At 37.1% G+C, this 27,580-nt stretch overlaps 1 protein-coding gene across 1 annotated transcript in view; it reads left to right on the plus strand.

The window, feature by feature from the left end:
- Rab3-GEF (Rab3 GDP-GTP exchange factor) overlaps positions 1-27,580 on the plus strand; it is a 517,470-nt gene that overhangs the window by 405,425 nt on the left and 84,465 nt on the right. The window contains exons 35-36 of the mRNA XM_068226364.1: positions 1,125-1,397; positions 16,251-16,430. Of these exons, the coding sequence (XP_068082465.1) occupies positions 1,125-1,397; positions 16,251-16,430 (453 nt within the window). The remainder of the gene's footprint in view (positions 1-1,124; positions 1,398-16,250; positions 16,431-27,580) is intronic.

Consider the following 27,580-nt stretch of genomic DNA (forward strand, 5'->3'; position numbering starts at 1 on the left):
TAGTTTCCATGGTTTTGGTTGCATGCTCCTTTATTTGCTTTCAGCTTCTTTTGAGGATCTTCCTTATTGTGAACCTCAATAATTTGTTGGCGGTATTGTTTTGTTCGCTTGTGGCCCCACCCACATTGTTGTCATTACATTGACATTGTAGCCATCTGCTGGCACCACACACTCTTGGTCTTCATTGTCACAGTACTATAATTTAAGATGTTTTAAACAATATATTGAAACATATGAGGCTAAAAATTGGTACCCGCTATTGAAAGCAGTATGTATGTCGAGCAGTAAGTAATATGAAACAAAATGCATCTTGTCCACAAGTGGGGCAGGGTTGGAGACAGTGCACGTGTTCATGATTTTGTGAAACTGGATTAATCATTTTTCACTGGGTCAGTTGGTTAATCTAACAGCTGGTTAAGAGGATGTCTTTGCTATATGTGACCAGTTGCATGGAAAGGGACCCAAAGTTGGCAATGAAAATTTTACAGCAGAGCTGAAAAAAAAGTGTGTAAAAATTACATTTCTGTCTTTTGACTTCTTGCATTACCTATGGGTCTTCTAACTAAGTTATGAAATATTTTGATTCTTTGTCACTAGATGTGAAAATTTTGTACAATTAATAAGAAAATAAATGAAAACTTTAATTGAGCTTTTCTCAAAATACAGTTTTCTTAATGGCAACAGTCAGTAATGTGTAATATCTTCTGAAGTATTGCATCTGGAAGCATGAAATTTTCTTTAAATGCACAGTATCTTATGCCAGTTTTAGAACCACAAAAATTTCAAAATTTAAAAATCTGACTGCACAACTGGTCACATACATGTTGTGTCTCATTGGTTACACTATACTACTTTTCTAATAAGAGGAAAAGAATGATCTACAAAGAAAATTAAATTAGTAAGTTATGTCATAATGAAGTGTAGGCTATACTTTTTTCTAATTTTGGGAAATCGTGGTCATGCAATAAAAGATTATGTTTTAGAGGAGATACTTTCAAGTCTTTAGATATTCTGCTATAAAAATGAAATTAAGTTCAAAATGATAACCTTAATAGGCAATGTTTTCACAAAATACACCAATTATTGAGGTAAATATTTTCATATTTTACTTTGCCATTTTTCAGCATGGGAATGATATTGATCTTAAACCACTTGGTTCAAGACAGATGCATCGGCAGAGTTTCACTGTTCATGCTGGTATAGACCCATCTGGTGATTTGTTATTTTTGGAAGTTAGAGAAGATGGTCTTGTTCTACGATCTGTCAATGGCACCATTGTAGAACGATGGTGGTTTGAACGTCTTGTCAATATGACATATAGTCCCAAAAACAAAGTCCTGTGCCTTTGGAGGAGAAATGGTGGCCAAACACAATTGCATAAGTACTACACTAAGAAGGTAAGCATAATTAAATCAGTACAAATAAACTAACATTCATAAGTTAAATATAAATTTACTTTTGGCTTGGCAGTTTTCCTGCTATGCAGAACTTTAAAACATGCTTCAGCTTATTCCATTATTTGGTCCTTCTCCAGTTTGTTCTTAGTTTTGACAAGGTTTTAAGACTGGATGTTCTTCATGATGCCACACAAATATTCAGGTGAAAATTTCATTTTAGTATCCACAAACACTATGAAGGAGGATCAAGATATATGTCATTACTACATTCATGATTTCTTTTCAAATGTGTTTGTGCTATTAAATTGTTTTAAGTCTTTGTGTGCTGATGACAGCTCCAAGAGCCAAAACATGTCCACATAAGTTAGATAAATAACTTTTTTTAGATTATGTTGTGTATTAATTAGGTGGTCAATCTCGGTACATTTTTTTAAAAATTATATAGTCAGTATGGACCAATATGAGCATGATTACTTGTAATCTTAAATATACTAAAAACACCAACAATGTCAATTCTTAAAATTATCTTCTAGTTAGTCTAATTGTATCATTTTGATGTAGTTGTTAAACTTGGGTTTGTGTAAGAGCCTTAACTACACCAAGCAAAACAAGGCAGTGGAATGTTTGTTTGGGTACATTATGTTGATGATATATTTGTGATTATAGATCAACAGACCACAAACAATTCCACCATACTCGAATACCTCATTACTTTAGATCCTCATATAAAATTCACAACAGAAACAGAATCCAATCTCACTTGTAATTTTCTTGATTTAACAATTAAAATATGCAATGGCAATTTGTGATTTTTGTCGCAAATCCACACAAATGTGCACTGTGATCAAACAGGACTCCATACGTCCGTGAGCCCAGAAAAAAGCTGCTTTCTACAGTTTGGCCTATGCAGCATTCAGTATCCCACTTTTAAAAAAGGAAACTACTGTAAAACCTTGTTAAGATATTTCTGCATAGAACAAAGAAAAAGAATGTGTTAAGTGAGAAAACATACTACTGAATATACGAATAAAAACTGATGTTATGCAGTGTAATAAAAACTATTCAACAGAAATATGAAAACACTAGATATGATTTCTACCAACATGAGGGCATTTTACATTATGTATCTGCGGGCACAGTGAAAACTATATCTACCATTTCTAAAGATGAGAGGAAAGTAATAAAAGGTGTGAAAAACACGAGAGAACAAATATGACCTTTTCTGCTGGAACTTATAAAAAAACAACAGTGCACTAAAAGGTGTGAAAAACACCAGACAACAAATATGAAAACATGTGCATGGGGGCCAGTAAAAATATCAAAGTATTATTGCAGTTTTTCTAAAAAAACAGGTTAGTAGAAGCCTTTTATTTTGGACCAGCAGGTTTTTAAACATTATTTTCTGGTCACACTCATAAACATTGAATTGGAAGTTACACTCAACCATGTGCGATTGAGAGGATGACTTTGGCTGCCATTTTGAATCTGACAAAACTTTGAGCAACCCAACTGATTGAGTTGAAACTCAAGGGTGCGAGTTTCAACATTCGCGACCTCAGCGCACCAGATGCAGATACCAGTCCACTTTCTGACAGATTTTAATATTGTCTTCAATAGTATGGAATTTTGAACGACCTGCAGTAAAAACATTTCAGGAAGAAGAAGAAGAAGTAAGGAATTTCATGACTCTTTCTGTATCCATAACTAGGGTACCAAAAGACAAAATATGTACTACACCAGTCAAATAATCCAGATGCTATCACATGACAAATATTCACTATACTTCAGTGTACCACTCAACACAAAATAAATTTCTAACTTCTGAATCAAATGCAAAATACAAGCACAAACAGGCTCACTGTGTTATTTAGCAATCTTGCTGCTAACCAGCAAGCAAAACTGAACATTCCTGAGCCTAACCGCTTGCTCCCCAAAGGTGCCACCTATCCTGTGATGTTCATAATTCGAGGCATTTTCCTGTAATCACACAACCGTGGAATTGGCTCTTACCCGAGTTGGAAATCACATTTCCTTTACAAGGGATGACAACATTTTCAGGGCTATGAAAAATGTGATTGTACTAAGCAGTAATAGTGAAAATTCATGGCGTGATAAGTGAGGTATTTTTGTATACCTGTAGATTTAATACGATGAGAATTGGTACTTCCAATTTACGACATGCTAAGTGGAAAAACATGTTAATGAGGAAAGTACTAACAAGGTTTCACTGTATAATAAGGAATTAAATAGCATATACAGTATACCATAGTCCAAGACAATAGATTTAATATGAGTGTCGTTCTTCTTCTCCTTCTTCTTCATCCATTCCCTTTCCCAGATTCTCTCTAGGTAGGGTAGTGTACCAAAGCCCTCCACCTTGATCTTTCCACCACTCCTCTTCTAGTACTTTATTGCTATTGACTCCTCTATTTGGAATGCAGTCTACAACAGAGCTCCTCCATCTCATTCTAGGTCATCCACTAGGCCTTTTTGCAGTCTCTGTATCCATGAAATTTCTCTTTGGTATTCTCTCTCCTGGCATTCTCATCATGTGTCCAAACCATTTTAGCTTTGCTATATCAGTCTCTTTTTGGAGTTTACACACTCCTACACTTCTCCTTATTTCCTCATTTCGTATTCTATCCTGTCTTGTCTTTCCCTGTATGCTGTATGCAGACTGCTGTATGTTTAATTCAATTTCTCCATCCAAATTTCCATCTTGTGACATCATGCTGCCCAAATATTTAAAAATTTTCACTACTTCAAGAGGTTAATTTCCTATTTTTATCACTCCCCTGGATTTTCTGTTAGCTCTCATCATGGTCAGTCTTGCTTTTTGCAGTACTAATCTTCATTCCAATCAACTTGTGTCTGTACTTCCTCTTCATTATCTCTCCAAACTACAATGTCATCAGCAAAGATCATAGACTTTACTTGCTCGCCCATCATCTTCTCCTTGATATTATATAGAATTCTATCCATGATGATAATGAGGAGTAAGGGAGACAATACTCTTCCCTGTCTTAAGCCTGTCTCAACTCTGAACCATTCAGTTTGACCCACTTTGGTTCTAACACAGCTTTCGCAATTTTGATATAATGCTATTACTATCTGCATTGTTTCATTCAGCTTCTTTATTAAAATTAATAAAAAACCAAACACTACACTTACTAGATTAAAGAATTACATCACATTCACATTTAATAATAATAAACTATAACAAATTACCAATCTGTTCAAGAAACAAAACATCAACATTCCATTTAAAACCAACAAAGCTAACTCCAGTATATTTTTCAACACCCATACTTTAACACTACAAACAAATTCCTAAACTCTAGAGTATATAAATTAAAATGCATGGATTGTGATGGAAGCTAAATAGGCCAAACCAGTAGAAATTTTCTAATTGGATATCAAGAACATTGTAATGCCCAAAAATACAATAGATTTTCAGTAATCAGTCATTCGTTTACATCAATAGACCAAGATATGGAAATCGTACATCATACTAACAAAAGTAAATTATTAAATATTTACAAAAATGTTTATATGGATGTAGATCAGAAAAATAATCCCAACTTTAATCTTAATAAAATATCTGAAAGAATGAATATTCTTCTGGAAGAACTCTTCAACTATAATTTCAAACCAAACATAATTTGATTTCCTTCACCCTTAACCCGTTACTCATCCTCCCCCTCCACCCTCCATTAACCCCTTCCCATACCCCCGTCAAATCCTCTGACTCCTCCTACCATTCCCATCCCCCTTCTCCTCCCGAGATGTTCTGCCAGCCTTGTGTGTTCTGTTCCAGTCAGTCAGTCAGTGCTGTGCATCAGCATACACACATTTTACTAATACAATGCTCCACTGGCCCACGAGGTGAGTAGACATTTAATACACACCATATCCCCATATATCCATCATATAGACATCATAATTTGATTTCAATATATTAACGATATTTTTTTCATTCTTAGGCCCATTTACATAAAAAATAAAATAAAAGCAAAGATCAATTCCTATACATCTTCTATTGATTACTATGAGGAATAATTCCTAGACATTTTTTCAAATCTTGTATTGACTACATGCAAGATAATACATAATGTCAACAATATTACAAAAGATACATTCTTCAAACTAGAAGATTTCAGTGGATGGAGCCAATAATTACTACAAGGTTTCTAAATGTAATTTTCACCATACGAAGATTGGGGCAAAAGTCATGGCAACAATTTTTTTTTCTTGTAGATGTGTGAACGGATCACAAACGTATATGTGCCGTGTGGAAGTTCTGCAGGCATAGTGTGTATGCAGAACAACAGATGGCTCTGTGAAAGCTGGTAGCAGCACAGCGAAGACTGTGAAATCAGTCGGTTGGTGAGTGTCGTGCGAGATAGAAGTAACCGATGTTGAGCAGCGCGCTTACATCAAAATAGCCATTCTCTGAGGGAGAAATGCGATGGAATATCACAGTGTATTAGTGGAAGCCCTTGGGAATAATGCCCTACCATACCGCACAGTAGCACGGTGGGTAGGAATGTTTCAGCAAGGACGTGTGTTAACCAGTGATGAGCAACATTCGGGACGACCTGTCAGTGTGCGGACTGACGTGGCACGTGCAGTCATCAAGCAGCTCCTGGATGAAGACAGACGGTAAATGCTACTGGAGTTAGAGAGGGAAAGTGGCATCAAGAAATGCACCGTCCACAGGATATTGTGCAATGACCTGCAACTGTGCAAAATCGTATCGCGGTGGGTACCGCATGCACTGACGGAAGTTCAAAGGTGGGTGCGCTATGCAATATACTCCAACCACCTTGCACGCTGGCAACAGGACGGCAATCAATTTTCGTCACGAATAATCTACATCGATGAATTTTGGGCCAGGGCATACAAACCAGAACTGAAACGTCAGTCCACTGACTGGCGACATGCTGGATCACCAAGGAGGCAGAAGATCTGTCAGAATCCATCCCCAGTCAAATTGATGGTGATCGTCGCGTATGACGTCAGGGGTGTCATTGTTTGCCACTTTGTTCCACATGGCAGAACAGTGACCGCACAGTACTACAGCCACTTCCTGGTGCGACAGGTACGACGTGGCATTCGGGAGAAACATCTGGATCTTGTGGACAGTGCAATAATCCTGCACGACAATGCACAACCACATAAAGCAGAGTGTGTAGGGCAGCTACTGCGACGTTGGGGATGGTAAGAATTGGTGCACCCACCGTACTCTCCCGACATTTCGCCCTGTGACTTTGATCTCATTCGGAAGATTAAGGACCCACTTCGTGGTAGGCGGTTTGCAACACGAGAGGACATTGCTAATGCTGTGCTCCAACAGGTGACCCGATTCACACATGGTGTGGGAAATGCTGAGGCAGATGGTATTCAGCGCCTCCCACATCGTTGGCTGTGTGTGGTGTCAGTTGCAGGGAACTACTTTGAGGGTCTTTAGGCCCAGTTTTGTCATGTCAACTTTATATGTACTATGTCGTCATTCTTTTGCACTGGGAAGGCCATATTGCTCTATATACTGCTGTAATAAATTAGTGTATGACGATATTTCAGTGCTATTCATTGTCCATACATGTAGTTAACACCTTGTCCTTTTGTCTGCATATGTCACATTCTCCAACCGGATTGGTATCTTCAAGAAAAAATATAGTTGCCATGACTTTTGCCCCAACCCTCATATTTTTCCTCTGTCATTTTTAACACATGTATTTTTTAATATATTATCTCACAAGAGACTCGATAGTCAATATATTCTATAGGTGTACAAAACTCAAATCATATCATTATTGGTTATTTTAATTTAATGAGTTACACTCAGTTTTTATGTCTCTCCAATGCTGATGATGGCTCAATTGAGCTGAAACATTCACACTCTTAAAAATATAATGTTAATTAAATAATCTATAAGATTATAATGCCGGCCCCGTGGTGTAGGGGTAGCGTGCCTGCCTCTCGCCCGGAGGCCCCGGGGTTCAATTTCCAGCCACGTCAGGGACTTTTCTCTCGACCTGCGGGCTGGTTCGATGTCCACTCAGCCTACGTAATTAGAATTGAGGAGCTATCTGACAGTGAGATGGCCGCCCTGGTCTCGAAAGCCCAGAATAACGGCGAGAGGATGCATTGTGCAGACCACACGACTCCTCGTAATCTGCACCCCTTCGGGCTGAGCAGCAGTCGCTGGACAGGCCAAGGTCCTTTCAAGGGCGTTAAGTGGCATGGGGTTTGGTATAAGATTATAATGTGTAGTATTGAATAGGTAGAAATTTTATACTTTAATGTAAGGTGAAAGAAACCAAGTAAAGAAGGCACTGGACAAGGAAAAACAAAAACAGGGACAAGAACGAAATGAACAAGAAATACAAAGACTTCAAGGAGTATACAGGAACAAGAAACTTGCTGTAGAGAACACTGTAAGGGAAGAAAAAGAGAAGAAATGGAATGAGTTTGCAGACAAACTGGAAGAGGACAGTAGAGGAAATATGAAATTGCTATACAGAGTAGTGAAAAACAAGCAAAGGGATCAAGAGACCATAAAAGCAATAGAACGTGATGATGGAACTCTGGCACAAGAAGAGGGAGAAATTAAACAAGAACTCAAGATCTATTTCAAAAAGCTGGAGATACAGAAAACATAACAACGGATAGAGGAGAGCTAAGTCGAGGAACCACAACTGAACCACCAATTACATAGCTTGAGGTTGAAAATGTGCTCAAGAGCATGAAGAAAGGAAAGGCAGTGGGCATAGATGAGCTAAGTGCAGATTTGCTGAAAGCAGCGGGAATTCCAGGAATCCAATGGCTCTACAGACTGCTCAACAAGATATGGGAGGAAAATACTATTCCAGAGGACTGGAAAATGGGCATCATTGTACCTCTGTTCAAGAAGGAAGCCAACGAAAATGTACTAATTACCGTAGTATCACACTGCTGTCTCATGTCCTAAAAATATTGGAAAAAATAATAGAGACCAGAATCAGAGATATTGTTGAACCAATTTTGAAAGAAGAGCAGTATGGTTTCAGACCAGGAAGGTCAACTACAGACCTTATATTTGCAATTAGGATGCTAATGGAAAAATACTGGGAGAAGAACAAGCCTTTATTTCTAATGTTTTGAACACTGAGAAAGCATATGACAGTGTACCAAGGGAAAGAATTTGGCAATGCATGAAAGAACTTCAAGTGCGAGACAGCCTCGTAGACAAAGTGAAAATGTTGTATAGTGGGAATAGAAGCTGTATTCAAGTAGGATGTGGTTTGTCGGACTGGTTTGAAACAAAGAGAGGACTGCAGCAGGGCAGCTCATTGTCACCACTTCTATTTATTATTGTAATGGATGTAGTAATGAAATCTATTAAAAGGAAAGAACATAGAGATATCAAAGCCTTCACATTTGCAGATGATGTTGCGATCTGGAGTGACTCAGAAGAGGAATTGGGATAGAGAATGCAAAGCTGGAATTAGGAGTTTAAGAAATATGGTTTAAACATCAGCAAGACCAAGACGGTGGTGATGAAAGTGTATGGGGAAGGAGCAGAACCAATAGTCATGTTAAATGAAGCCCAACTGGACAGCGTTCCAGTTTTCAAATACTTGGGTAGCGTTCTATCAAATGACAACCTAGCAAAACATGAGGTGAACAATCGAATCAATAAGGCAACATAATTTTACCCCCAGGTAAGACACCTGCTGTGGGATGAGCAAATACCCATGAAAACAAAAAAGACATTGTACAAGTTCTGTTATACACCAATTCTTACATACAGTCTCGAAACCACAACACTGACCAATAGAGATAATTCCAAACTTCAGGCAGCTGAAATGAAATTCCTACACACTATGATCCAGAAAACCAGGAAAGACAAGATTAGGAATGAGAAAATTAGAGAAGTAGGAATAGATGATTCTCTCCTCAATAAGATTCAGATATCAAGACTGAAGTGGTTTGGTCACGTGAAGAGGATGCCAGTAAACAGAACAGCAAGGAAGGAATTTGACAGACAAGTAGAAGGAAGACAACCCGTGGGAAGGCCACGAAGGAAATGGATAGATTTAGTTAAGAACGATGTTCTACTGAGAGGTCATGATTAGGACAAGTTGATGGAGGAAGAATGGTACAAGGACAGGATGAGATGGAGGAGGCTCATATACCACACCCGGGAAACTGGAGCTGGTTTAGGATGATGATGATGATGATGATGATGATGATGATGATGATGAATATAAGGAGTTGTTCAGACATTTACCCATCATGACCAACTTACATATTCAATAGGGCTTAAATCCAGGAACCTGGCAAGCCCCTACAAGAGCATAAATTCTTGGAGAGCTCCCTCGGATATACCTGCAGTGTAAGGGCAGACATTGTCCTGCTGAAACATCCCATTTGCAATGGTCACTATCAGAGGGACAACCCTGTCCTCATACTGTCAAATAGTCAATGTAGAATATAATTATTAAATTAATGTAGTAATGGTCCACCTTTTAATACTATAATATGTAATATTCTAAATTACATTAATTAGGGACTAGTTTCGGCTGGGGCTGGCCATCTTCAGCTTTAATGTAAAACATCTAATAACTAAACAAATGTACATGCACACAATTGACATAGAAAAAATGAAACAAATATATACAAATTGACATTAAAAAACTGGGATGAAATTATGATTAAATTTGAAAATGAACTAGGTTCTAACATCTTGAGTATGCTCATCATTGAGACTATTTCAAGTATTAATTTATATACACAGAACTGTTAGTTCTAACGCTGCTAATCATTAATAATTCAATAGTAAATTGTGTCCGTGTATTCACCATGTGAGGGTGCAGATAAGGATGAAGTTGACAAGTTTTATGAAGCATTGAGTGACATTGTGGTCAGGGTCAACAGCAAGGATAGAATAATGCTAATGGGTGATTTCAATGCGAGAGTTGGGAATAGAACTGAAGGATATGAAAGGGTGATTGGTAAATGTGGGGAAGATATGGAAGCTAATGGGAATGGGAAGCGTTTGCTGGACTTCTGTGCTAGTATGGGATTAGCTGTTATACATTCTTCAAGCATAAGGCTATTCACCGCTACACATGGGAGGCTAGGGACACCAGATCCATAATAGACTATATCTTAACCGACTTCAAATTCAGGAAATCTGTTAGGAATGTGCGAGTTCTCCATGAATTTTTTGATGATACAGACCACTATCTGATCTGTAGTGAACTAAGTATCTCTAGGCCTAGGGTAGAGAAAGTGAAATCTGTCTGCAAACAAATAAGGGTAAAAATCTCCAGGACGAGGAAATTAGACAGAAGTACATGGATACGATTAGTAAGAAGTTTCAAACAGTAGACAGTAAGCAGGTTCAGGATGTAGAAAGTGAATGGGTGGCATACAGGGATGCTGTAGTAGAAACAGCAAGGGAATGCCTAGGAACAACTGTGTGTAAAGATGGGAAAAGGCGAACATCTTGGTGGAAAGATGAAGTGAGAAGAGCTTGTAAACGTAAAAAGAAGGCTTATCAGAAATGGCTCCAAACAAGGGCTGAGGCAGACAGGGATTTGTATGTAGATGAAAGAAAACAGAGCGAAACAAATAGTTGTTGAATCCAAAAAGAAGTCATGGGAAGATTTTGGTAACAACCTGGAAAGGCTAGGTCAAGCAGAAGGGAAACCTTTCTGGACAGTAATAAAGAATCTTAGGAAGGGAGGGAAAAAGGTAATGAACAGTGTTTTGAGTAATTCAGGTGAACTCATAATAGATCCCAGGGAATCACTGGAGAGGTGGAGGGAATTTTCTGAACATCTTCTCAATGTAAAAGGAAATCACCCTGGTGGTGTTGCGAACAGCCAGGCTCATGGGGAGGAGGAAAATGATGTTGGTGGAATTATGCTTAAGGAAGTGGAAAGGATGGCAAATAAACTCATTGTCATAAAGCAGCAGTAATAGATGAAATTAGACCTGAAATGGTGAAGTATAGTGGGAAGACAGGGATGAAATGGCTTCATAGAGTAGTAAAATTAGCATGGAGTGTTGGTAAGGTACCTTCAGATTGGACAAAAGCCGTAATTGCACCTATCTACAAGCAAGGGATCGGCATTATGAGTGTTGATATTTTGTATTATCTCCATTCGACGTGGACATGAGTAGGACGTCCCATTGAATCTTTAAGACAAGATCGGCCAGTTCATTTCCAATTGTACCATATGTATATACATTATTGTATATTGTTGTAAAAAATAGTTTTTAAGAATAGCTCTAGTTAATCTCCTAATAAGCTGAAAAAATGTATAGATGTTTCATGCCGTTCTCATTATCGGCATTATAAGAGTTGACACTCAGTATTATTTCCATTGGATGTGAACACGAATTGGACATCACATTAGAACCTTAAGACATGAACGACTTATTCACTCCAAATTATGACCTTAATGTTCTTGTACTTCAGTGCAAATTTGTTATATGAAAAAATATTGATTTATGAATAATCCTAGTATAGCATCCACTCTGAGCTCTGACTTGGAGTAGAATTCATGGCTGATGATACCTGCAATGACAGGCGAATCATTTACCATACTTAAACTTCATATAATGACAGTGATATAGTCCTTAAGACTTCACTTGTATTGAATGGGTGGTTTCAATAAATTAATTGTTTAACATTTAATAATTGAATTTCAGTACGGTCAATATGAAAATAATCACTTGTAATATGATCACCCAGTAATAAGACAAAGTTGTTTCACAAAATTTACAATATTTTTTTTTTTTACAAAGAGCAGATTAAATTAAAACTTGGTGTACAGATCACCAATAAGTTCCTTTAAGTTGTATTAAAGTTTGGTAATGATCAGGTCAATACTTTTAAGGTTATAAATTTTCTAAGTGAGAGCTCTGTTAGAAACGGAAAAAATATTGGCACTTTTTGTTCAACTTTCGTTATAATTTTAACTGGGTGTGATGAAAATCTCTACTCCACATAATTAAATGTAGAATAAAATAAGCTAAATTTTGGTGTATCTTGTTTCTGTGTGGGACAAAGGATAAACCTTTTACTACAGTATTAATTTGAGTGCCTATACTTTTTTCCATGATAGTAGCAACTTAGTCATCTTACTTGGCTTCCAGCTCCCTATACTCTCATCATCGCTCCCTAGTCCACTCTGTTTCCCTGAATTTAACTCTTCTAAACAAACACCCTAACATATACATACCATTGCAGTTCAATGAAGGCCATTTGAGCCTAGATCCTTATCTCTTACCCCACCTATTAGGATCTACACATCTCACTCCCAATTTCCCACATACCAACTTCATTGTCTCATTTAAATTAGAGTGCGCACATTATTCAATGGCACTGAGTATTTGTGTATATATGGTATTAATGAAGGCTTTCACTTATGCAGTTAAAGCAGTCTATGACAAAGAAGAACTAAAATTAAATTCAATGACAGAAATGAGTTTTCTAAATTATATGTGTAGGGGAAACCTCTACAGTAGTGAATAATCTTTCACCACAGTGTCAAGGTGCTGCACTTTGTGGAGAGCTAATTACTCTCTAGGTTCATTGCTTGCACTTGCTTGACAAGGTCAGATGAGGACAGGTTGCTTAAGCTGCAAAGATCTTGTCACCATGCTCAGTAAATCATGCTACTAGCTAACATCTGTCCTCTTTGTTTTGGATACCACCTACATCCCACATACCACACTATGACTTTCGGTCCATGAACCTCATACTGTCTCATATATGATTTGCAATTGAACTGTGAACAGTGTGAACTACAATACATGCAATGCTTTACTTTAGTGTTAATTATTCTTATTGTTTATTGTTATGGTTTGTAGTGCCCAAGTATATAAACATTCTACCAAAACAGCTTTGAGAAGTGAATAAAAGTTCCACATATGTTACAAAAGAGAAAGGCAGATGGGCTAAGAAAGGAAAAGTATGAATTTTGGCAAAGTTTAGTAATAAAATTGAGAAAGACAGATTGAAAACAGAAGACTAACAATGCAAGGTATGGACCAGGTTAAGAACAATGGAATAACAAATTGTACAAAAAACATTGAAAAAAATAAGATGATAATGGATAGATAGACCAGGTTAAGAATAACATAAGGCAATGGGATCTGGAGTGGAACATAATGATGGTTGAGGAGTGGTAGATTCATATTGAGAGGAACTATATTTGCCTCAACTTGGCAACTTCTGGATAATGAGAGATTGGTAATCAATCAATCAATCAATCAATCAATCAATCAATCAATCAATCAATCAATCAATCAATCAATCAATCAATCAATCAATCAATCAATCAATCAATCAATCAATCAATCAATCAATCAATCAATCAATCAATCAATCAATCAATCAATCAATCAATCAATCAATCAATCAATCAATCAATCAATCAATCAATCAATCAATCAATCAATCAATCAATCAATCAATCAATCAATCAATCAATCAATCAATCAATCAATCAATCAATCAATCCTGATCTGCATTTAAGGCAGTCGCCCAGCTTGCAAATTACCTATCTGTTACTTTCCTAGTCTTTTCTTAAATGATAATCCTGGCGAGGATCCCATACACTGGAACTATACTCTATTTGCGGTGTTACCAGAGACTTGTATGCCCTCTCCTTTACATCCTTACTACGACCCCTAAACACCCTCATAACCATGTGCAGAGATCTGTACCACTTATTTAAAATCCCATTTAGGTGATTACCCCAATGAAGATCTTTCCTTATATTAACACCTACGTACTTCACAGTGATCCCCATAAAGAACTTTCACCCCATCAATGCAGTAATTAAAACTGAGAGGACTTTTCCTATTTGTGAAACTCGCAACCTGACTTTTAACCCCATTTATCATAATACCTTTGCCTAATGTCCATCTCACAACCTTAAAGAGGTGATTTTGCAGTTGCTCACAATCTTGTAACTTATTTATTACACTGTACAGAATAACATCATCTGCAAAAAGCCTTATCTCTGACTGCACTTCTTTACTCATATAATTTATGTATATATATATAAGAAAACATAAAGGTCCAATAATACTGCCATGAGGAATTCCTCTCTTAATTATTATAGGGTCAGATAAAACTTCACCTACTCTAATTCTCTGAGATCTATTTTCTAAAAATATAGCAACCCATTCAGTCACTCTTTAGTGTAGTCCAGTTGCACTCATTTTTGCCAGTAGTCTCCCATGATCCACCCTATCAAATACCTTAGACAGGTCAGTTTCAATACAGTCCATTTGACCTCCTGAATCCAAGATATCTGCTATATCTTGCTGGAATCCTACAAGTTGAGCTTCAGTGGAATAACCTCTCCTAAACCCGAACCGCCTTCTATCGAACCATTTATTAATTTTGCAAACATGTAATACAGTATAATCAGAAAGAATGTTTTCTCAAAGCTTACATGCAATGCATGTCAAACTGACTGGTCTCTATTTTTCAGCTTTATGTCTTTCACCCTTTCCTTTATACACAGGGGCTACTATAGAAACTCTCCATTCATTTGGTATAACGGTGGTGGGGCTGATATTGTAGTGTCCTCTATCTAATCTTTAAAAGGATAGCATTTCACTAGTTTTCATTTTCTTTCTTAACTTCCAGATTTTTATTGGATGAAATTGTCAACCTTATAGTCAACCATTAACCCTAGAGTTCTAAATACAGTATGTGTTCTCCCTCCCCTTGTGGAGTAAGAATTATTGGTTACAAGTGCAAGTTTTCTTGCCCACTTGTGTGATGTTTTGGGGTTCAATAGTTATACACACTTAACCTCACATTTCAAATTCTGTTTGGAAGGAATTTGTCATAAATCTTGCAAGACTGGGCAAGTTGGCCATGCAGTTAGGACTGCGCAGCTGTGAGCTTGCATCCGGGAGATAGTGGGTTTGAATCCCACTGTCAGCAGCCCTGAAGATGGTTTTCTGTGGTTTCCCATTTTCACACCAGGCAAATGCTGGGGCTGTACCTTAACTAAGGCCATGGCCACTTCTTTTGCACTCCTAACCCTTTCCTATCCCACCATCACCATAAGACCTATCTGTGTCGGTGCGACATAAAGCCAATTGTAAAAAAAATCTTGCAAGATTTGCATATCCTTGTGCTTATACCCATTATTTAAATGAAGTTGTTACTACTAATAGTGATGGAGTGATGCAATATATTTTATCATTTAACTGGTACTGTGAAGCCATGCGGAGGGAAGCTAACATGGTCTAAGGCATCCCCCTCTTTGCCACTCCATCAAGAATTCTATCTTCCATCACAAGGATGATTCATTCGTGGAGACCAACCCGTGTTACTGCAGGCAAACTCATCACAGATGCATTTGATTTAAATCAAAGTTGGAAGGATGAGTGGTCCGCAGTGCTCACTCCTTGGATCCTACAAATAAGCCAACATTTTTTACCTCCCAAGAAAGCTTTGATGCCACCTCATCAACAGCTTTAGGGCTCGACATGGCTGCTGCAGCTACTTCCAGTCCAGCTCAGCAGTGTTATGACTTGTGGACTATCGAGCATCTTATTTAGTGCTGCTCTCTGCATTCCTATCCTAGAAGTACAAATGACCTGTTCCGTCACACCTTTGACACTCAGATGGCAGAATGTGGACCTTAAAGTGCTGTTATTTGTTTTTTTTAGTTTCTCAGTTTCATCTATTCTGTGTAATTACCATACAATTAATGAAATAAAAATAGTATCAGTTTATTAGGTTAAGACTGGTTAAGTGTAAGTAAGGGAATACATCCCTAACTTGTTCAGGATAAATAAGACATCTTATCTTATCCTCTGCAGTGTAAGGACCTGTACTATTGCATCAAGGAGGCCATGGAACGAGCAGCTGCACGAGGAAGTGGAGCTTTGTCTGGGGTTGAGCTTGGAGGAGAATTCCCTGTCCAGGACATGAAGACTGGAGAGGGAGGACTGTTGCAAGTGTGCATGGAAGGTGTTGGATTGCTCTTTGCCAATAGCAAGGTACACTTCCATCCCATCACTACACTATACAATAAGGTCTATTAATTACAGTTATACATGTGTTAATTACAATTTCACATTGATAATTCCATCATTAGCAGATTTAGGAAGGTGTTGATATTTCTAGATCTGAATGTTTGAATATAAATTCTCTAACTTCTTCTGTTAACCACACTACATCCCCTTCAAACTTACTGTACAGTATATGTTTCCATGGTCTCTGGATATTGTTCAAGATTCTCTTTCTTGAGAGTGAATTATTTTCTTTCATTGGTTGTATAATCTTTCTCTCTCCTTCTTCCTCTTTACATTTTTAACTTAATATACATACAATAAGGTTCATGCAATTGGCAGATGAAAGGAAGCTTGCCAGATGTACATCCGAGTACTATAAAATGCTCTCTGTAATGTGTATATGCTTGAACAGTATGGCAGTGCTCAAAGGCATGCTTCTGTGTCTTCTATGCAGTTTGTTTACCACATAAATATCAAAATGAAAGAAAATCCATGCAGTGGAAAAATTCTGAGCATGTATATCCTCTTTTTTCAAAATCCCAGCACTACCATACTTATTGTTATGGCTTTTTCTTCATTCATAGCATTTAACTAGGAATTAACAAAGCTTTCCTGGCATGCAGTTCACCACATCCCTTACAAGAAATAACCTTTAACCTAAAGGCATGCTCATACCACCTTACAATGAGTCTGCAGCAGAGAGAATAATCTACCAAACAAAATACTGGTATTTTAATTTTTTTTATTAGTGACATAGAAATTGGATAGTTCATATGTAGTTGTATTTCTTTCTAATGTTTGTTCATAGCCATAATTTTACTCTTGTTCTTTGTGTGGGTACCTTAAGATTAGACTAACTGAAATAATATGGAACAAGGAAACATTCTTGCAGTACTGTAGTGAAATAGTTCCTTTCATTTTTTGGTCAATTTTAAGTTAGCAGGATAAGATGTCAAAACAGACAGAGTATGTAAATAGTTTGAGAGAAGTTGTGTGAGACATTGGTGGTCTTTAGATAAAAGAAATGATGGAAGAAGGGGCCTTCTGTTAGGTGTTGCATATTTGGGCTTGGTAGAGAGTACAACTCTCTCAAGAATACAATTAATTCAACTGTTACTATTAAGTAGGTCATACATACAGAGATAGGAACAAGAAAAGAAAGGCATAATAGGACAAACTCAATGGCAAATCAGTATGGAATAAGAAGTGCCAGACAAGGACAATCATCATCATCATCATCATCATCATCATCATCATCATCATCATCATCATCATCATCATCATCATCATCATCATCATCATCATCATTTCTTCGCTCCAGCAAGCTGGGTGTGGTTGTGTACGAGCCTCCAGCAGTTTGTTCTATCCATCCACAGATGCTGCTCGTATATGCGACACCAGTTTACATCTCTAATTTCAAGGTCCTTCGTTATCTGTTTTTCCCAAACATCACGAGGTCTTCCTCTTGGTCTCTCCCCAGGAACATTGTAGTCAAAGTATGTTCGAGGAGTCATGTGAGGGTTCATTCTTTTCATGTGATCATACCATTGCAATCTCTTCACTTCTAGAGTCTCCACTTTCCATTCCAAGCTGTTGTCGGATACCCACATTCCTTATTTTATCCATTTTTGTTTTTTGTAGACAAGAACGGAGAAACTTCATTTCTGTTGCCTGAAGACGATTCTTTGTTGGTCCAGTAAGTGTTGCTGCTTCCAGGCCATACGTCAATATAGGTACTAGATATATTTTGTACAAGCTGATCTTGGAAACTAACGGAAATGTTTCATCCCAAAGTATTTGACGTACAGCGTGATAGAATTTGGAAGCTTTCTATATTCTGTTACTAATCTCTTGATGTATGGTATTGTCTGATGACAGAACACTACCTAAATACTGGAAGTTGTCTACAATATCCATCTCCTCATCTCCAATTGTTAGATGAACAGTTGGAGAGTTTCTACTCAATACCAAGCCAACTGTCTTAGTTTTGCTGATTTTGAGACCTAAGGTTGTAAAAGCTTCATTTTTACCTTTCTCCCAATACTTCTCATAGAGCATTCTGGTGGCAAAAATGAGGTCTATAGTTGATCTATGAGGTCTAAATCCATGTTGTTCCTCCTCAAGTGTAGGTTCAACATATTTTCTAATCCTGCTCTCAAGGATGGATTCGTAGATTTTGAGGCCATGTGACAGCAGAGTTATACCTGTGTAGTTGGTACATTTCTTTCTATCACCTGTTTTCAACAATGGGATGATGACTCCTTGCTTCCAGTCATTGGGTATTACATTCTCTTTCCAGATTCTATTTAGTACCTTGTACATCCACTGTTGTCCTACCTCTCCTAGTGCTTTGATCATCTCAACATCTCAACAAGGACAATATAATTATATATTATATTATTATTATTATTATTATTATTATTATTATTATTATTATTATTATTATTATTATTTTCCAACTCCAGTTTCACGGGTGTGCTGTACAAGTGTGCTCGCCATCTCTTTCTATCTGCACACATCTTCTGTTCCAGGACGTCTTCCCACATGCGATCTATCTCCTCCCCATCTGATTTCACTGAAAGATAATGAAGATGTAGATTGTCCTTGTCCTTTTGTGTTTTCATGTTTGTTCTTATGTCCTCTTTCTGTTGCTCTCTATTCCCATACTGACCTGCCATTGTTCTCATCCTTTTGTGCGTTCCTTTTCAGTACCTATTACTATAAAGTAACTGAATGATTGATCCAGAATAATTTAACAGTGGATTGAATTTAGCTTAGGGTCATTTCAGTGGAAATCCAAGGTGAAGAAAAAAGAATAAAGGAAACAAGTTCCATGAGACTTCAATAAGGAGGTTTTGATGGTCATTATAGTGATTGACTTGAAGCAGCTGGCCATGCCAACTTATTCTGTGCTAGTTTCTTCATCTCTGTATAAGTGTTCCATCCTATATTTGCTATATTCATGTCTTGATTTCCCTTTATACTTTTCCCACATACCAACCGAACAAGTCCTGGCTGTCTCAGGATATCTCATATTAATCTGTGTGTTTATATGGTCATTTTCTCTCCGCAAATTGATTAAGTTTTTCTTCATTTGTAAACAAAAACCACCTAACAGATGCTAAAATTGGAGCTAAATACTACATTTCACACAACTGTGAAAAAAAGATGATGGTGTAAAAGCAATGACGAGTATGGCTGTAGACAGTACACCTGGCCTAAATCATGTATTGACAAATGTGTTGAAAAAGATGGTATGCTTGCTTAGATAACAATAAGAATGCTTGACAATGGACATGTACCAACATGAATCTGCTAGAACTATTCCTACACACATGATAGGTGACATGCTTTATATTGAAAATGGTGCCCAATCACCATATGTTGTTTTGTGCAATGAGTCATGGAAAGGGTGTTGCACAGAAGATGTAGACCGTAGCTATGCATATTGTTCAATTAACAACAGAGAGGATACAACAGATCACCTCGTATTCACATCAGCACTTCAATTATCTGTCGTCGGCTGTAACTCGATGTGAGTATCTATAACTTCTTCCTGCATACATTGACCAGTTCAACTCAGTTTATGGATGTGTTTACGATGACTAAACAGACCAATCCTGGCATAAAACATACGCCCACACAAATCACACTGAATGGATGGAGGAGGACAGGGTTGTAATTGATGGAGTTTTCTTGCTTGTCGTTTGGTCTCTTGATGTCTGCGGTGTTCTCTTTCAAACAAGTTGACAGCAGTGGATGTAGTGTTCCGCCACAGTGAGCGGTCCACAGCACATTCTTCCCATGTCTGTATATCTATACCAGTTGTCTTCATGATGTGTTTCAGCTGGTCCTTAAAATGCTTAAGAGGGACTCTATGAGGTCTATTGCTGGAGCAAAGTTCACCATAAAGAATTTGGCGGGGAAGCCTGGTATCACCCATGCAGTGAATATGGCGTTACCATCTCAGTTGATGAGCGATGATTGTTGCCTCAATGCTATTTAGCTGCGCTTTGTTGAGAACTGCCGTGTTGGTCACATAGTCCTCACACTTAATATTCAAGATGAATCTCATTTTCTGTTGGTGGAAGCGCTCAAGTTTTTTGATATCACGGCGATAGAGTGTCCAAGTTTCACAGCCATACAGCAGCGTGAAAATGACAACAGCTTTGTACACCATGAGTTTAGTATGCAGTTTTAGGTCATTATTCATGAAGACCCTGTGCATTAACCATCCGAATGCTGCATGGGCAGCCCCAATTCTTTTATCAGCATCTTGTTCACAGGTACACCATTTAGACAAGATGCTTCCTAGATATGAAAAGTTATCAGCTTGTTCCAGTGTTGTGTCTGAGATGGAAATACTGAACTCAGGAAGTGTTAATTCTGGGGCAGGTTGTGCAAGTACCTTCCTTTTTTTGCATTAATGACAAGAGCAAAGCGATCACATGCAGTTTTAAAGCAGTCGACTGACTGTTGTAGTTCTGCAGGTGTTAGAGCAGGAGATGCGGTGTCATCGGCATACTGCGGTTCTGTCACCCAGGTAACCAGAGTACGTCTTTGTGAGTGAAGTCTTGCCAGATTGGAAAGGCCTCCATCAAAACGAAATTTAATCTCCATGCCTAAGTTCAGTTCTCTGTACTATATTGATAAATTCCAAATTTAAAAAATATGATGCCATCATGTTCTTAGACATTAAGGAGGTACTTGATAACATAGGTCATCTACATGTTTGGAAAACTCCCGAGTCTTTGTCAGTTTCCACTGAGTTAGCCACCCTAATTGCAAATCTTCAGGAGCATAATTCAGCTGGAAATGAAGTAAACCATAAGAAGACTGAGCAATAGAGTTGAAGGGAAGTTTCAAGCAGGAGTTTCCTCTTTCCCACCACTGTTCTTTGCACAGCTTACAAATGTTTCATTTAGCAACTGACCACAGTTAACCAATTATCAGAAGCAGCTATTGCTATTGAATATGGTTGTCATCTTATGCCTGGCTTACGTCCAATTACAGTCCCTAGTCTTGCAGATGATACAGTTGTGACATCAGCCTAAGCATTAGCTATCTCTGAGGATCAGTGGTTGGCAGCCTCTGTAACTCAGTATCACAGGTTCAAACCCAGCAGAGGTAGTCGGATTTTTGAAGACCGGAAAAAGAAAGTCAATTCGACACTCCATGTCATACGATGTCAGTATCTGTGGTGACAAATTTGGTGTTTACCCAACAAAACTCATTAAACCTCAGCCATCGACACCCAAGAGAGATTTGGTTTTCTCTGCCATCTAGTAGGCCTAGAGTAAAACAATACATTGAAACTCCAAATGGAATCAAATTTAAATTGTTGCTGAGGCCATACAATCGTCGTCGTTGTTGTGTGGCTATTAATATCTGTACAGGAAAATTGAACAGCCACCTGTTTTTGAAAATGCATTCACACTTATGATCAAGGTGTCTACATGTCATGAATGTCATGAAAAGGTCATCATTTGGAGTTTTTATCATGAAAGTCCTGAAAAAGTCCTGAATTTTATTTTCAGGTTATAAAAATAGCAAAGAAGAACTTAAGATATGTGAAGTTTACTAGTCTCTACAGTGAATAAACCATCACTGCCATGCTGCTTTTCATAAACAAGTTTACTTTTATCATCATCATGATCACCACTTCTTATGCAGCTTGGGGCATTTATGGTAGTTCTCCAACTTCCTCTCTCCTTCCACTATTTTTTTTTTTCTTTTCCTTTTCTTCAACTTTGTTCCATTAGGTATCAATCCCATGTGGATTTCATCAATGTCAACTGCTTTCCTAATTTTTATCCTTTTAATTCTGACTCCACTGTTAACATTGTTATATCATTTTCTGTGTCTTCATACTGTATCACTTTGTCTCACACACTATTTCTCACATTCAGGAATCTGTCAAAATAGTCTTCACATGTTTTCTTTATCTCTTGTGGCTGTGTTAGTAACTCTCAACCTTCATCTTTCCTCTGCTTTGTGCATACTCTTCTCTTGCTGTTTACAAGCACATATAGCCTTGTTTTGCTCCCCTCTTCATGCTCTTCTATTTCTCTTGTGAATTTCTTCTGGATTTCCTCTTTTCTTCAGTTACTAATTTTTTTACATTTTAATTTCTTGATACTTTTACATTCTTCCTTTGTGTCTCTGTTACATCCTTGCCTTGCTTCCTTCTTTTTTTTCACAAATTCCTTCACTGTCTCTTTCTACCATGATGTCTCCTTTTCTTTTACTCTTGCAGATGTTCTAAGACAGGTGTTCTTTGCACAGCTTACAAATGTTTCTTTAAACTTGGACCCTTCCACATTTCCAACTTCCATTGCTGGAATTTGTTGTTTCAATATCTCTTGTCCATGCGGTTATGAGCACGCAGCTGTGAGCTCGCATCCGGGAGATAGTGGGTTCGAACCCCACTGTCGGCAGCCCTGAAAACGGTTTTCCGTGGTTTCCCATTTTCACATCAGGTAAATGCTGGGGCTGTACCTTAATTAAGGCCACGGCCGATTCCTTTCCATTCCTAGGTCGATCCTGTCCCATCATCGCCAAAAGACCTATCTGTGTAGGTGCAATGTAAAGCAACTAGAAAATTATCTCTTGTACATTTTTATCTTATAATTTCCATACTTTTATTTTCTTCTCTGGTATTTTTTTTATTCTTTCAAATTTCCTCTCTCTCATTATCTCTACCACTACTGGATGGTCTCCATCCAAATGCTTCTCCAGGTAGAGTCATCCAACAACTGCGACTTGCACTTTCCACCAATAAGTAATCAATTACTGTCTTCATCCTTCTGTTATCTCAAGTATATGGTGTACTAGAGTTGCTAACCTTCTTTCTAAACCATGTATTTTGTCATATGGTTGAAAGTGTAAGATTTTTAAAATAATAACATATTTTTGAGTCTTAAGACTTCTGGATACTGTAATTAACATAGTGACACCCGTAATTCAAACTCAAGTACTAAATAAATAGAAGTAGGTACTTTTTAATTATGTGTCAATGGAAAGTGCAATATTTTTGTGTAATTACCCTGTTAAATGTATTATGTACAAAATAAATATAAGTATAACATAAAATTGGGAGAGTTTCAGATTGATCATGTTGCTATGGATAAAGATTATCATAAAGAAATTTATAATGTCAGAGTCCTCCGTGGGGTAGACATTGACTCCGATCATTATATCTCAAAAATAAAAATCAAGTTAACGCCAAAAAGGAAACACAAACATAATCATCTCAAAGCAAGGAGAAATAATGTTTTTTTTTTTGCTAGTTGTTTTACGTCGCACCGACACAGATAAGTCTTACGGCGATGATGGGACAGGAAAGGGCTAGGAGTGGGAAGGAAGCGGCCGTGGCCTTAATTAAGGTACAGCCCCAGCATTTGCCTGGTGTGAAAATGGGAAACCATGGAAAACCATTTTCAGGGCTGCCGACAGTGGGGTTCGAACCTACTATCTCCCGAATACTGGATACTGGCCGCACTTACAGAAATTATGATCCCAGTTACTTAATAAATAATAAGATATATTTAGAGAGATCCAAAACACCTTTAAATGACAAATTAGACACAATGATCAACAAACTTAAAACCATAGCTGAAGAAATCGCTCCAATTAAAAGGAGAAAGAAACATGCGTGGTGGAACGGAGAATGTGATAAAGCAATTCAAGAAAGGCACAAGGCATGGTTAAACGATCAACAGAGGAAAACAGAAAAATCTCAAAAATAACTAATTAATGCCAGAAGACAAACAGCTAAAGAAATTAGGACAATTAAAAGAAATTATCAAAAGGAAATGCTTAGCACTATAGAGGAAACATTCAATCAGCATAAAACAAGAGACTATTACAAAACAATCAAGCAATATCTATCTAAGTTTACCCCTCCCACACTTATGTTAAGAAATAAAAATGGAAAAATGGCACACAATAATCAAGATAATGCTAACATCCTTCCAGAATACTTTAAAGAGTTACTTAATTGTGAGGATCCTGTGGGACATTTAGAATTTGACCCTAACCCAAAAAATAAAACTCCATTACAAAAGATTATACCACCAGTTTACAATGAAGTGAAAACAGCAATTAATGCACTTAAAAACTACAAAGCAGCAGGAGAGAATCAAATAGTAGCAGAAATATGGAAGAATGCTAATGATCAGATTATTCAAAACCTACATAAGTACATCATTGATATTTGGAACATGGAGAAGCTTCCCGAGGAATGGAATACAGCGATAATCCACCCGCTGCATAAGAAAGGTGATCACTCCGATCCAAATAATTATCAGGGGATATCCTTGCTTGATATTACATACAAGATTTTATCCAAGATTATATACACAAGAATCCAAGAACTTGGAGAATATCAGGGAAGATTTCGACCAGGTAGAAGCTGTCCAGATCAGATCATTAGTTTAAAATAGATAATGAAGCACCAAAGAGTTCGAAGTAAGGGTCTAGTCATCACATTTGTAGATTTAAAAAAAGCATATGACAGTATTCATCGTGACTCATTATTAAAAAGCCTTAAAGAATTTGGATTACACCAAAAACTTGTTAACCTCATTAGTATAACTTTTAAAAATACGAAGGCAAAAGTTAAATTTAGAGGTGAATTATCAGAATCATTCACTATAAGAACTGGACTTCGACAAGGAGATGGACTTTCACCATTGTTATTTAATTGTGCATTGGAGAAGGTTATGCATGAATGGAACAGGAAATGCCAACCAACTATCAAGATCGGTAGAAGTATTAAACTCAACTGCCTTGATTTTGCGGATGATTTAGCATTACTTGCAAATGCAATAGAAGAGGCTAAATTTCAAATTGAACAACTAGAAATTATAGCAAAAAACTGGGATTACAAATTTCATTTGAAAAAACAGAAATGATGCCAACTTTTAAAGTTGATTTACCAATTATTCAACTGAACAGTAATAAAGAGATTAAAATTGTTCAGAAATTCAAATATCTTGGGGAAATAATAACATAGAACACAAATGAAAACGAAGCATTAGAACACAGAACAACTAAATTTAAGACTTACCTGGCCAACCTATTAAAAAAAATATAAAAAAAAGTCTCTTTCGATAAACACTAAGCTGAAACACTATAATTCCATAGTTAAACCAGAGGCAACATATGCTAGTGAAACTTCATTTAAATTAAATGTCAAATCTACAGCAGACAAATTACAGAAAACTGATAGAAGAATTCTTAGAACGATTATTAATAAAAAACACCAAGTTGTTGGACAGTGGAGATTGTTGCCTAACAACATTGTCTATCATGAATGTGAATCAATAATATCTAAATTGTTTAAAAGAAGAATTTCCTTTTTCTGTCACATATCAAGATTACCAGACACCAGGATATTGAAACAACTATTTGATTACTTTTTGAAAAATAAAATCAATAATAATTGGTTCAAAGAAGTTCAGGATGATTTGGAAGAATTGGGTATAACTCAGCAACAAATCAAAGACAGAAAAGAGAAGAGGATTTTGAAGAACAAAAGCATAAGTCTTAAACTAAAAACAGTTGAACGGAAACAATATACTATATTGGACACACAAAGGGTTTCCAGGTCGGAGAGGATGAGAAAGTTCTGGGAGAAGAGAAAGAAGAAATTAACTCAAATGTATTGATTTAAGTGCTCCAATGTGGGCATGAAATATGTAAATAAATAAATAAAATAACATAAAATTAATTAGCAAGAAAGAATCCGAGTGAGGACACTTGTTGAAAGTGCTGAAAGGTTGAGTTGTGGGCATACTTTCTTTCTAATTCATTATTGCTTGTTTCAATCGACTCACGAAATATTTTGGGAAATGTTCATGAAAGTCATGAAAAATGGTTTGCTTAGATCTGTAGACACCCTGATACGTATCTGCTGATGCTCATGTTCTTGATGGAAAGGAACAAATACATGTCAAGTCAAGTCATGTATGGAATGATAGGAACATGAACACATAATAGCATAAAAATGCAGGTCACTGTGAATAAGGGAGCAATAGAAAGAGGAGACAAGGACAAACATGAAAATGCAAAAAGACAAGGATAAATTCCACATCTTCGTATACTGCTGTCCTCGAACTCTCTCCTCATCAATCCCAGTTTTTCCATTTCTTTTTACCCTCCAACCAGCTCATTTCTAATTCCTTTCCTAATCATACAACTCATCTGTCTTCCTTTCTGAAATTCTCTCTCCTTATCATCTGTAATATATTTTGATAGTTTCAAATTGTAGCAATGGAAGAGCACACAAAAATACAAATTATAAAAGAAAGAAAATTAAACATGAAAATAAATTTCTTGTTAAAACCAGAACCGTAGTTAGGTGTGGGCCTTATGGGCCTGGGACCAGGACAGCAATTTGATGGGGCGGCAAAAACGAAAAGCTCTGATAGTTTGAAAACGAGTTTTTAGAAGGCACACATTTTTGTGGTATTCAAAAGCAAAAGCTCCCGACATGAATAACAAAATTTTTGTTCAGCTTATATGAAAGCTGTCAGTAATTGTATTATAAATGTTGAAACACAGCCCCCTCGGCTCTGTGTACGGGTATCAAGATGACTTCAGGCTTCAACTTAGTCAAGTGGGTGGCAGATCAACACCACCTAGAGACAACCCTGTGGTGTTGAGTAAATCAGGAAGGCCGCTAGTTTCCCACAATACCAGGAGTTTGTGAAAGTGAAAGCAATTTGTATTCATCTTTTGAGAGTTTTATTAAGTGTTTTCTTTTTGTTTTTTGTGTTGCGTATACAACATGGAAGGTCGAAAACAATTACAGTAAGTGGCGCAAGTTATTCCAGATTAGCAGAAGAGAATAAGAGGAGGGAAAGTGCATTGTATCTGAGACACCAAGATTAGACTTGTTTTTCCACAGGATCCAAACTATAACTCAAACAACTTCCTCTCATGCAATGACAAAAATAAAAATAATTTTACCACCAGAGAAAACTTTGATGAGTGTATGCCCAGTTTTAGTTGTATTTTCATTTATCTGCTGTTGGAACCATAAGTGAAAATCATGAAGACGATCTAGTATAAAGAGAAGGTATTTTTAACTCAAACGATTACCCTTATTTTTGGCTTATGAATAATGTTAC

Source organism: Anabrus simplex, chromosome 1, assembly GCF_040414725.1.
Source record: "Anabrus simplex isolate iqAnaSimp1 chromosome 1, ASM4041472v1, whole genome shotgun sequence".
Classification (NCBI taxonomy): Eukaryota; Metazoa; Arthropoda; class Insecta; order Orthoptera; family Tettigoniidae; genus Anabrus; species Anabrus simplex.